Source organism: Colias croceus, chromosome 15 (assembly GCF_905220415.1).
Source record: "Colias croceus chromosome 15, ilColCroc2.1".
Lineage (NCBI taxonomy): Eukaryota > Metazoa > Arthropoda > Insecta > Lepidoptera > Pieridae > Colias > Colias croceus.
Genome location: NC_059551.1, coordinates 8,578,877 through 8,590,746, shown reverse-complemented (window position 1 = coordinate 8,590,746; position 11,870 = coordinate 8,578,877). Strand labels below are relative to the sequence as shown.

The 11,870-nt window shown below is 31.7% G+C and overlaps 2 protein-coding genes and 1 long non-coding RNA gene across 3 annotated transcripts; 1 reads left to right on the top strand and 2 right to left on the bottom strand.

The window, feature by feature from the left end:
- Nucleotides 1–6,092: 6,092 nt before the first annotated feature.
- LOC123697885 (zinc finger HIT domain-containing protein 1) lies at nt 6,093–6,793 on the bottom strand. Its single transcript, XM_045644451.1, has 2 exons — nt 6,468–6,793; nt 6,093–6,253 (listed from the first exon to the last, which is right to left on the bottom strand). Exons 1-2 carry the CDS (start codon nt 6,791–6,793, stop codon nt 6,118–6,120), a joined length of 462 nt encoding a protein of 153 aa, XP_045500407.1. The 3' UTR covers nt 6,093–6,117.
- Nucleotides 6,794–6,838: 45 nt separating this feature from the next.
- Nucleotides 6,839–8,790, bottom strand: LOC123697886 (general transcription factor IIH subunit 5). Its single transcript, XM_045644452.1, has 2 exons — nt 8,662–8,790; nt 6,839–7,025 (listed from the first exon to the last, which is right to left on the bottom strand). Exons 1-2 carry the CDS (start codon nt 8,694–8,696, stop codon nt 6,839–6,841), a joined length of 222 nt encoding a protein of 73 aa, XP_045500408.1. The 5' UTR covers nt 8,697–8,790.
- Nucleotides 8,791–9,507: 717 nt separating this feature from the next.
- On the top strand, nt 9,508–10,808 carry LOC123698062. Its single transcript, XR_006752348.1, has 3 exons — nt 9,508–9,549; nt 10,007–10,201; nt 10,649–10,808. It is a non-coding gene; the product is annotated as an uncharacterized LOC123698062 (long non-coding RNA).
- The last annotated feature ends 1,062 nt before the right edge of the window (nt 10,809–11,870 follow it).

Sequence of the window (11,870 nt, the reverse complement as noted above, 5' to 3'; positions counted from 1 at the left end):
AAACTGTATAAGTTTCATATTCCAATTATTTGTAATTTAAAATTATGTTTTTAAAATTACCTTGCCTGAGATCCTCTTTTTTATGGGTTGTTGAATAGATTGGTGGGGTAAAACAATTCAAGATGGCGTCGATGAAAATTTGGCTTTTTTTCGTGATGGATGTCATTTTCATAGTTTTTGGGGTAGCTATTACCGAATATGAGGTCAAAACTGAAATCCAAGATGGCGCCGACGAAAATTTTACATCTTTTCGTCATGGGTGTCATTTTCATGGTTTTTGGGGTAGCTATTAACGAATATGAGGTCAAAACTTTAATCCAAGATGGCGCCGACAAAAATTTTACAACTTTTCGTCATGGGTGTCATTTTCATGGTTTTTGGGGTAGCTATTAGCGAATATGAGGTCAAAACTGAAATCCAAGATGGCGCCGACGAAAATTTTACATCTTTTCGTCATGGGTGTCATTTTCATGGTTTTTGGGGTAGCTATTAACGAATATGAGGTCAAAACTATAATCCAAGATGGCGCCGACAAAAATTTTACATCTTTTCGTCATGGGTGTCATTTTCATGGTTTTTGGGGTAGCTATTATCGAATATGAGGTCAAAACTATAATCCAAGATGGCGCCGACGAAAAATTTGACTTATTTTCGTGATGGGTGTCATTTTCATGGTTTTTGGGGTAGCTATTAACGAATATGAGGTCAAAACTATAATCCAAGATGGCGCTGACGAAAATTTGACATTTTTCGTGATGGGTGTCATTTTCATGGTTTTTGGGGTAGCTATTAACGAATATGAGGTCAAAACTAAAATCCAAGATGGTCGTCGAATTTCAAGATCGCGTCATGGTAATACTGTCGCGTTATGGAGCAAGGCGGCGATTTTGGTATCTATGAATCTCGCCAAAGAAGTTTCACTCCTGACACGTTTTCTCGGCACACACGTTCTTTTTTATTTTATTCTCTTCGTTTAAATGTTTTAGATAAACTTTATTTTAAATAAAGTTTAGCGAATATATTTAAAGAATATATTTAAAGTTACTAATATCTGTCAGAATATTAACATGATTGCCACAGAGTTGCGTTTTATATTAAATTTCTAAATATGCATTTTAATGTTCTTTAAAATTGTTTTTTTTAAGACTTTCTACAAAACTGTGGTTGTTAACGTTTTTGTTATTTTATTTAAGTTTACTTTAAAGGAGTAAGAAAAATATACCTAATTATCGACGGTTACATTGGGGATTTGGTAATAGCTGTCTCAAAAACCTTGAAAATGACACCCATGCCGAAAAGATGTAAAGTTTCGTCGACACCATCTTGGATTTTAGTTTTGACCTCATATTGGTTAATAGATACCCCAAAAACCATGAAAATGACACCCATGACGAAAATATGTAAAATTTTCGTCGGCGCCATCTTGAATTTTAGTTTTGACCTCATATTGGTTAATAGCTACCCCAAAAACCATGAAAATGACACCCATGTCGAAAAGATGTAAAATTTTCGTCGGCGCCATCTTGGATTTTAGTTTTGACCTCATATTCGTTAATAGCTACCCCAATAACCATGAAAATGACACCCATGAAGAAAATATATAAAATTTTTGTCGGCGCCATCTTGGATTTTAGTTTTGACCTCATAATGGTTAATAGCTACCCCAAAAACCATGAAAATGACACCCGTGACGAAATAATGTCAAATTGTCGTCGGCGCCATTTTGGATTTTAGATTTGACCTCATATTGATTAATACTTATTTAATAGCTACTCCAACTCCTTGAAAATGACACCCATGACGAAAAGATTTCAAATTTTCGTCGGTGCCATCTTGGATTTTAGTTTTGACCTCATATTGGTTAATAGCTACCCCAAAAACCACCCACATTTGCAAATGTGTTTGCTACTTAGGAAAAGTTCATATTTAAAGATATAGGTAATGTGAATGTGTGGTAACGAATTTAATTTATTTCATTCCGACTGTTTCTCGGAATAACATACATTTACTAAGAATTGCTTACAATGCCGGGTTTAATATATTGCCGGTAACATATAATATTATGTACGATAATAATTCTTAAAAAAGTATTTTATACATTTCTTAAAAAGCTTCGATATTGTATACAATAATACAATTCATATTCAAATTGTTGTAAAATAGTCACACTTTTTTAAGTTGGTTGAATACACTAAAATACTTATAAGGATCGTACCTACTAATAATATGTAGTAACAAAATGAATTTTTAAAGTTCCCAGTAATCTTCTGGAATCAATTTCAATAAAAATATAAAAAAAAATAATATCAAGTATGAAGATGGTCTATAAAATGGAATGCGCTATGTTTACGTGAGCGCGATGTTCCCGCGAACCACGTGGCGACGTTAGATACCTAAATTTGAGTAACGCAGATTTGTGACAGCGTCCTTAAAGATGGACATAGGGACAGAGAAAGCGACTTTGTTTTATTATGTAGTGATCTGTGGCCTGTCATAAAAAGCGGGAATTTGATATCGTGCAACCATAGCGCGAAAAAGATATGAATCTTCTTTTCAGATCATTAATCAATGTCTAAGCCAATTAGCTACAGGAAAATCAACAAATATTTAAAGATGAAGAAATCTATCTAATTTTTAACTCAATTTAATTGCTCTATAGAATTAACAGTTACCATGGTACTTAGTAAAATTATATGTATTTAACTGGTGGTTGTTCATTCAAAGTGGGTATCGCTTCCCATAGTTATTAAGTTTCCTATTCAGAAGTAACTTTATTGTTTGAATAGTTACTAATCGAGAGAATTCCGTAAAATAATTTATGAATGCACCAGTTGTTCTGGCACATTGGTTCAGCCTATTTGGAGATTAGCTGGAATAGACAGGCACAATTTTTGATAGTTCTTTAACCTGCTTATATTAACGTAATACTTACCGAATACTTTTGTATTTTTAAAATATATAAGTCAGAAATATTTTTACAGTCTCCACTGTCCATAGTCCACACCAAATTTAATTGGTTATCTTAAAGAATGTAATAAGTATCAGAAGATAGTGTAAAAAGCATTCATTATTATTTTCATATTATTAATTAAAGGAATTTGTAATATGCCATATATGATATAAGCGACAGCACTTATAATGAAACGACTGTAGGAACGTTCATAACATTTTCTTCAGTCCGTTACAACCTTTAGCTTTTTAGTTTTTACAAAATGTTTGATAGACACAGTATCAAGTAATAGAGGAAGAGCATCTGGTATAAACAGCTGTTGATAAGCACGTGGCTGGAGGGGGTGGCATGTTTTATATCGAACATAGAAGGCTATTGTAGTGGTTGTCAGTTGCCAGTTATACGTGTAAAAAATGTTATCACTAACTTCCTACTTCCTATTGTGATCCCTTCTAGTTAACCGACTTTGACTTATTAGCGTTTTAGGAAATTATGATAACCATATTTTAGTAAAAGATTATTTGGAAAATCCAAAAGTGCACGACTCATAATGCTCATTTAATTATGAAATATAAAAAAAAAATATATAGGTATATATATATTATAGTTACAGTCTTGTAGTTTTCGTTTTTTATTAATTGCAATTAAACGACACTGAATTAATTAATCATTCGCATTCAGTGACCTACAATCGTCGATTAGAATATTAAAAAAAAGAATTTAACTCAAATGATGGATTTTTTCACAAGTTATACCTAGTGTTTTCAGGTTTCACACATGACGGACAGGAAAATTTTTTGACCTATTTCGGTGTTTTTTTCCAATTCTATTGTAGTAAATCAATTTTTTAAAAGTATGGGATCAGGGCCGTCTTAGACTATGCCGGGGCACTAGGGCACACAAGAATTGGGGGCCCTTTGAAACCAAACTAGGTATACAAATTTTTTCCCATAAATATATATGTTTTTGCTCTAAATTGAAACTTAAAGAAGTAATAAGAAATGAGAAAACTATGTGTAATTTTTTCTCCATTTTTTTAGACTTAGTACATTTTACAAAAAAGTTACTTCTGACCAATCTTGTATTATAATATGGTCTTTTGAGGAAACTTTTTTTCCTTATTTTTTATATAATTCATTTGAAACGCTACTGCTGGAACGATAAGTTTTTTTTTTTTTTTTTTTTTTTTTTTTTTTATTAAAGGCACCCGCCATCACAGGGTGTTCGCGCCACCTCTGGAATATTGTCCAGAGACATTATTTTCATTTTTTTTTTTTTTTTTTTTTTTTTTTTTACAAAACACAATTTTCAGCCACATAATGAATTAAAAATAGAATTATTACTAAATTAAAAATATTACAAATACAAAGTCAAAAATATTAAAATACTGGGTAAATAAAATAAATGCTACAAAAGTTGAAACTATCCTAATACTAATATCACAGAATCACATCACACGCCATTGTTTCGTTTATTGACTACTTCTACAATATATTTACAATATTTAAAGAAAGTATCCCTACACTTGTCCCCCAGGGCGGAAGGCAGATTCTCACCCGGGAACGATAAGTTTTAAACATGAAGAAAACAATATTTTTATTTTTTGAGAAAGGTCTTTTGAGGTCTCAATTTATAAACGTAGTTCTGGATTGGCTAAAGAAAAGTTATTTGATTAATGTTTACAGATAGTGAATTTGTGTATGAACCCAACATTGGACATGGAAGTAGGTACTTATCTACGTCTCCCCAATAGATAATGTGTTTGTTCTAATCGTTGTAAACAAGTCCACACTCCACCCTTCATTAGCGCAGGGATACAGGGACAGCTGTTGCCACAAATGTTAAATTATCGCAAATGTGACCAATCACCCTTGCTGAAATAACAAGGGGTTTGCAGTGTATGTCCATGTTGTATTTTTTTTGTTTCAAAAATTCAATCTTATTCGCCCATAAAATTTAGATACTGAAAAGGTAAAACGCATACAGCTTAACAAAATTCAAATAAAATAATACATTCACATTAGTATTATATACCCCTATCCTTCCTCACCCTGCTTCTTCATTTTCTCATGAAAAATCCTTTATTTATACTCTTAAATAAAATATAAGAATCTGTAGAAAGTTTGCCAACTTACAACAACATAGGCTCTTATTAGGTACCTACTATCACTATCGTGAGCGGAAGAGACTGCAGAAAAAGATGTATAATTTGCCTTATTTCGATGTGCGACACTGATTTTATATTATTGCCTGCCTTACCCAATAAGCAGGCATGAGGCATCATTTGTAGAGACACGACACCAAGCACGACACTCTTTCAATGTTCATAGGCGGTGGTGGTCGCTTTTCATCAACGCTACCTGCGAATGTCGAATAGAAAACTAAAATATTTGTATAACTAATCATATAAGGACTTGAGATTTTAGAAAATAGAAAATCAAACTTTTTTAATGAAAGACTCACACTTCACATAATATTATTTTATGCTTTAATTGAATATATAAATGAGAAATTAGATATTTTTTATTAAACATTATGCAGCGCCATCTAGTGTCACGATATAAAATTACTACATTGTTTAAATTATTTTGTCTATCCGATAACAGATGGCAGTGTTTTAGGCGGGAAATTTTGATATTTACTCACAACCACTAATTTTCAAGATTTTTAATAGAAAACAACATAGCTATAAGTAATTATTTTATAAAAATAATTCCCGTACGGTAAAAACCTGTGATAAGAAATTTTAAAAATGTGATGAAGCGCCATCTAGTGTCACGATATAAAACTACTACATTGTTTAAATTATTTTGTCTATCCGATAACAGATGGCAGTGTTCACAAATTGTTTTAGGCGGGAAATTTTGATGTTTACTCACAGCCAATAATTTTAAAGATTTTCAATAGAAAACAACATAGATAAAGTAATTCTTTTATAAAAATAATTCCCGTACGGGATAAACCTATGATAAGAAATTTTTAAAATGTGATGCATCGCCATCTAGTGTCACGATATAAAACTACTACATTGTTTAAATTATTTTGTCTATCCGATAACAGATGGCAGTGTTCACAAATTGTTTTAGGCGGGAAATTTTGTGAATTTACGAAACAATCGAACGGGATTTAAAAAAAAACGTGCTTGAAAAAAATATTTATTTGAAATTTTATGCAGTCCATTTAAGGCATCTTGTGTCCAAGTGGGTGCCGAGACATCTTACGCAGCAATATCGCGCTCCACAAGGAATACAGGTGTAATTTGACGGAAAACCACATACAGCACAGAAGTGTCTATCTGGAAATCTGAAAGTAAGAAATTGTGCATCCGTTCAAACAAATAAGTTTTACGATAAGTCATGTTGCTACAACTATGAGTATTATGATGTGTGCGAGTAAAACATTTTATAATCAGCTTTCATTGACCTTACAGCTTGTCTTTATTAAAATTCATTTATATTTTAACATTTACAATATAGCTACAAGTATTTATAAATGCAAATCAAAATTAAGTGCTTACTTAGAAGGTGGTGCTTGGGCTGACAAATAATTTGGAGGATCTGGCCTATAACTAGCATCCTCTTCAACTAATTGGGCAAATGTTTTCCTGAATCTCATCTTATAATACTCTGCACTTTTCGATTTTTTCTTTCTCGTCGGTTTCTCATTGGAATCTGCAAATTTGGGTACTTTTTTTGACATAACCAGGTCGGCGTGAGGATCTTCATGAAAGTTGTCCTGTTCGAGAGCCTCCACTGCTTTCCGAGCGCGTCTTTTCCTTGCCGCGTCATCTAAAACCCTCTTCTTCTCCGCGTCTTTTACTCTACCAGATTCCCTGGACGCCATTTTCTTTTTTATATGCTATTAGTAATTATTTATATTTTTGATGGTTTACAATCCTTTATCATGAACCGGGATACTCAGTTGGTCCATCAAATCATCAACTCTTGCTTGAAGTGTATCAACAATATCTGAGGATATAAACAAATGGGTTTCGTCTAAATCTTGTAGGATAAACTTTCTACCAAGTGCGAGGGTTTCATCCAAGTGCAGAAGGAACTGCTTCATTGCCGGATCACTGAAATGTCAAAGAAAAGGGGGTTGAGTGCTGACGAGAAGAAAACTAAGATGTTGGAGATATTCCATCAGAGCAAAGATTTCTTTCAATTAAAGGTACAAGTTACATTGTAACATTATACATAAGTAAAGTTAGATACATTATAATAAATACAAGTCAAGGATAGACAGGTTTTTTTGAATTGATCTATTTATTTTTTAAGATAAGAGTCAAAATTATTGAAAGTTATTGCAATGCATGAAAAACATTCCATTACAATTTATATTAAATTTAATTAATTTCTCCAGGAATTAGAAAAGATAGCACCAAAAGAGAAAGGTATAACAATGCAATCGGTCAAAGAAGTGGTACAGAGTCTGGTTGATGATCATTTGGTGGACAGTGAGAAGATTGGAACTTCAATTTATTTTTGGTCTTTTCCAAGGTACAGATCAATTATTATAGAAAAGAAATTAGCAGACAGCAATTCAGTTTTAAATAATAAGAAATAATCCATACCCAGATTCTACACAATTAATTGAATTTTGTAAATACTATAATTAGCTTAATAATTATGAGATGGATGGGGTTAAGTTTGTATAATCCTGTACAAAATCTATAATTAACTAGCTTACCGCCCGCGGCTTCGCCCGCTTTCTCTAAAACGATTTGAGATTTAAACTATCCTATCTCTCAAGTTGGATCGAACTGCACATGGTGTGCGAATTTTATTCTAATCGGTTAAGTGGTTTAGGTGTCCATTGAGGATAAACATTGTGACACGAGATTTATATATATTAAGATGTAGTGGATGTAGTAAAGTTGGATAAAAAATAAATTTATAGTCATTTTTATTTCTATCTAGTAAAGCTAAAAATGCAAAAAAGAGAAAATTGCATGACCTCCAAAATGATCTGAATGATGTTACTAAGAAATTGAATAAAGCTGAGGAGACAATTGCAGCTGAATCAGTAAGTTTATTTATAATATTTATCATAGAAATAATTTTAAAAAGTTTTTATTACCTATTATAACTACAACAATTACTGAAAATGTAAAAAAAAAGCTATATCAGTCTCATGAATAATTAGTGTGATTTAATAAGATATCACTTTGTCTTACAAACGCAGATTGGTCGAGAACCAAATGCAGAAAGAAATGAAATATTAGCAGAGCTAGAAAAGGTAACTAAACTTGAATCGGAACTTAAGAAGGAGCTACAAAAGTACAGAGATAACGATCCTGAGTATATAGCTCAGTTAAAAACTGAGACTCAAGTAAGTATTAATAATTTAAAGTAGGTTTTTAATAAAATTGCTAAGAGCATGGTTTTAATGTTATTCATTACATGATAGGATTTAAAAGCTGCAATAAACAGATGGACTGAGAATATCTACATAATAAAATCTTACATAAAAAATAATTTTCAAATGGAAAATGAGGTTATTGATCAAAGCTTTAATATACCGCCGGAATTGGATTATCTTGAAGATTAATTAAAATGGTTTGTGGTAAGTATGTATATTGTTTTCTTTCTCAATATCTAGACAACATTGTGAATTTTACAGTTGGCAATTCTTATTAGTAGTACATATAATATTGTAAAGAAAATTTTATTAAAATAGTAGGTAAACAAATGTGCGTTTTATTTACCTACCATTCCACAAGGACTCCTTTCATAACATTCACCATGATGCATTATTTGATCTTCAGTTAACAGCACAAAATACGATGATGCAGGATTGTAAGAATTTGATTCAGTTTAACATCAATAGGAACACTGAATTTTGATGAAATTGTTTGTAAATTACAAATTACACACGCAATTTAACCGTATCAACACAAATAGCAATTTCAAAGCAAATGACATTGACAGTAGACATCAGACATATCGAAATGTCAAACTGACAGCTTTATCTCTTTACATGCAAGTTCTAGGTCGGAGTTTTTAGATAAGTTGGTTCTAATTTTAATAAAAAAATATAGTTGTTCTTTTTGTAGATAAAGTTTGGCTAACGAAAGATGAGACTGGCTTTTTATTTCGAAAATTTATATGACAACACTTATAATTACGTAATTGTCAATAAAACCTGAGTTGTTTATATGTCAAAGCAATGACTAAGGAATCCTATGGACAGGGCATAATGTTCTATACAAACAACTGATTATACAAATATCATGCATTTCGATACCGAAATAATAAAACGAATACTGTCTCTTTCTAACTAATGAATATTCTGCTAAGTGAAAATATATGACTATACGTCAGTCAGTGCTAATTCTATACCGTTTGACATTTGAAGTTAGCTCAAATACCTACTGTGGCCGGGCGCCATTTTATGTTCTCGTTATTATGATGTACATGCTCTGTCATTGCTCCGTAGTAAACATTGAAAAATATTGAATATTTTTGTGATTGTGACAAACATTTGTGTCTAAAATATATAGAGTGGTCAAGGACAAATAGTGGCATAATACCAAAGCGCAGTATTGTGGGATGTGGCTCCGGAAAGAATGAAAACTAGAAAAGTTTGTCTTTGCACCGGTATGTATACGTTTTGACTGAAATATTAGTTATTACTTTGCTGATTTACTTATTTTCATGTATATTGAATTGAGGAGTATTCACAGACTATGTTCAGTGTAAAATTGTTACCAAATATAGCTTTATTTTGTATATTTTCGTTCTAGTAAAATAATGAATTTGGGTGCTAGTGATGACTTATAATATCGACATCAGCAAAATGTTCGATGAAGACGTGCGTCTCCCAAGGCTGTGTCATTAATCTTAAGAATAGTTGCTTTGGTGAATACACTTCCAAAATAACAAATTAATTTTGCCAAGAGCAGCAGAAGGAAAAATAAAACACTTAAATTTACCTAATATGAATTTTAACTTAAGTAAGATTAATCGCTTTTATAGTAGGTACTTTAAAAATGTATTTATAAATAAGTCAGGTCAGGACTAAAATTATAATAACCTAAAAATTCATTTTTTGAAGGTTACCAAGAAGTGAAAATAGAAAAGGAGAATGGTTAGAAGCAATTGAAAATGAAAATATCAAGCCAAATGTAAAGGATATAATATCATAGTATGTTCCCTACATTTCCCGGAAAGTGCTTTCAATAGAACAATGGATGTGATTAGTCTGCACGATGATGCTATACCAGTATGTCTGCCGCTGCATTCACACAGGGTGAGGTTTTTATCTGTAGACATGTGATGTCTTCCAATTTACTTTTGGTCTTTTTATTTAGATTTAGGGCTGTCATTTATAATCTAACGTTTCTCCTATTTTGAAGGAGGCCTGTGAACAAACTGAGATGGTTTTATATGATTTTTTGAGTACAAACTTGGGTGATATTTGGTTGTTGAAATGTTATTGACTGAGGGAAAGTGCAATTTACTTTAAATACATGGGGTGTTTTAAGTTATTTTTCTATTCTTTATAAATTTATATTTATAAAGCATTTCAATGCCATAAAACCAAAAATATAAATTCAAGTTCCGCTATTGTAAGCCCTAATGTTGATATTAATTTCAAACCATCAGCATTGCCCTTTTAATTAAAATGTATTGCATTTTAGTTTAAATGTAAAGTGAACAATGCTAGTTAATGTAAACTGTGACATTTCATTTCCAGGTACCAGTTGAGCCTCAAATCCCGAACTCAAAAATGAACAGAGTGTATCTGAGTGCATTCCAGGCTACACAAAATAGTTTAGCTCTATAATTTTCTCTATTATTATATATTATTGTTTTTTTTGTCTATTATTTATAAATAAATAAATACAATTACTGTATATTGTGTTGTTCATCGTAATAAAATACTATTATATACCTATATTAGTATATATTATGTTGTTTCATTATATTACATTCCTCAAAACTGAAATTACCAAATTGTAAGTCTACCGTAATCCTTATATCGAAGTCAAAATTGAACTGGATTTATCAAATTATACAGGGTTAGCTATCTTGTCCGGCGAGGTTGCTGGTGTTTTACAAGTAACCCTGTATAGGTGTTACCGTCACGAGCAGCCATCGTCATACTTATTACGGCATTGTCATTTTTTCCATTTGTAATTTTACTTCTATGTTTTGTACAATAAAGTTAAAATAAATAAAAAAGAGTGTGTGTTTATGTACACGCGTTACAAGTTACGCGCCAAAAGAAGTATAACTTCAAAAAAATTATATTAATATTATTTTTATATCGATAAACATAATAATGTTTATCGATATATTCTCGGCACTAAACACCGCCATGTTTTGTTACAAGCAATATGGCGCCGGCCACACTTTTTTTGTAGGTAGGGTAAGAGGTACAATGATTGGCACCTAAAGCAATTTACTGACTTTTAACGCTTGTGTAAAATCAACCGTTTATACTAGTGACCTACACTTTATGGCATTTGATTGTAAAATATATTAGGAACCATTTCGAATCAAAATTTAGCTGTATTAATAAGACTTTACATGATAAAATTAAACAAATATTGAAAAAGTCCCCATGGCACTATTATTGGCACTCGGTGGTATAGTGATTAACATAGTGAAAGGTACAATGACTGGCACTGCCAATAATTATACACGTGGTATGCCAATCAATACGACGGAGAACAAATAGTGTTGGGAATAGGCTTGTAATAATAAAATGCTGCAACAAATAGTAGCTAGGTATCTATTAACTGTTATAAGCCATGCAGATTAAAGAATCGAATTGAAAATGGGCGTCCGCTCGCTTCGTGATTGGTCCGCCTCTCATACGTTCTCGCTCTTCCTAATAGAGATTGAAAAAAATGCAAGATGTAAAATGATTTATCTTGAATATCTTTGTTGAATTGAATAATAATAAAAAAATC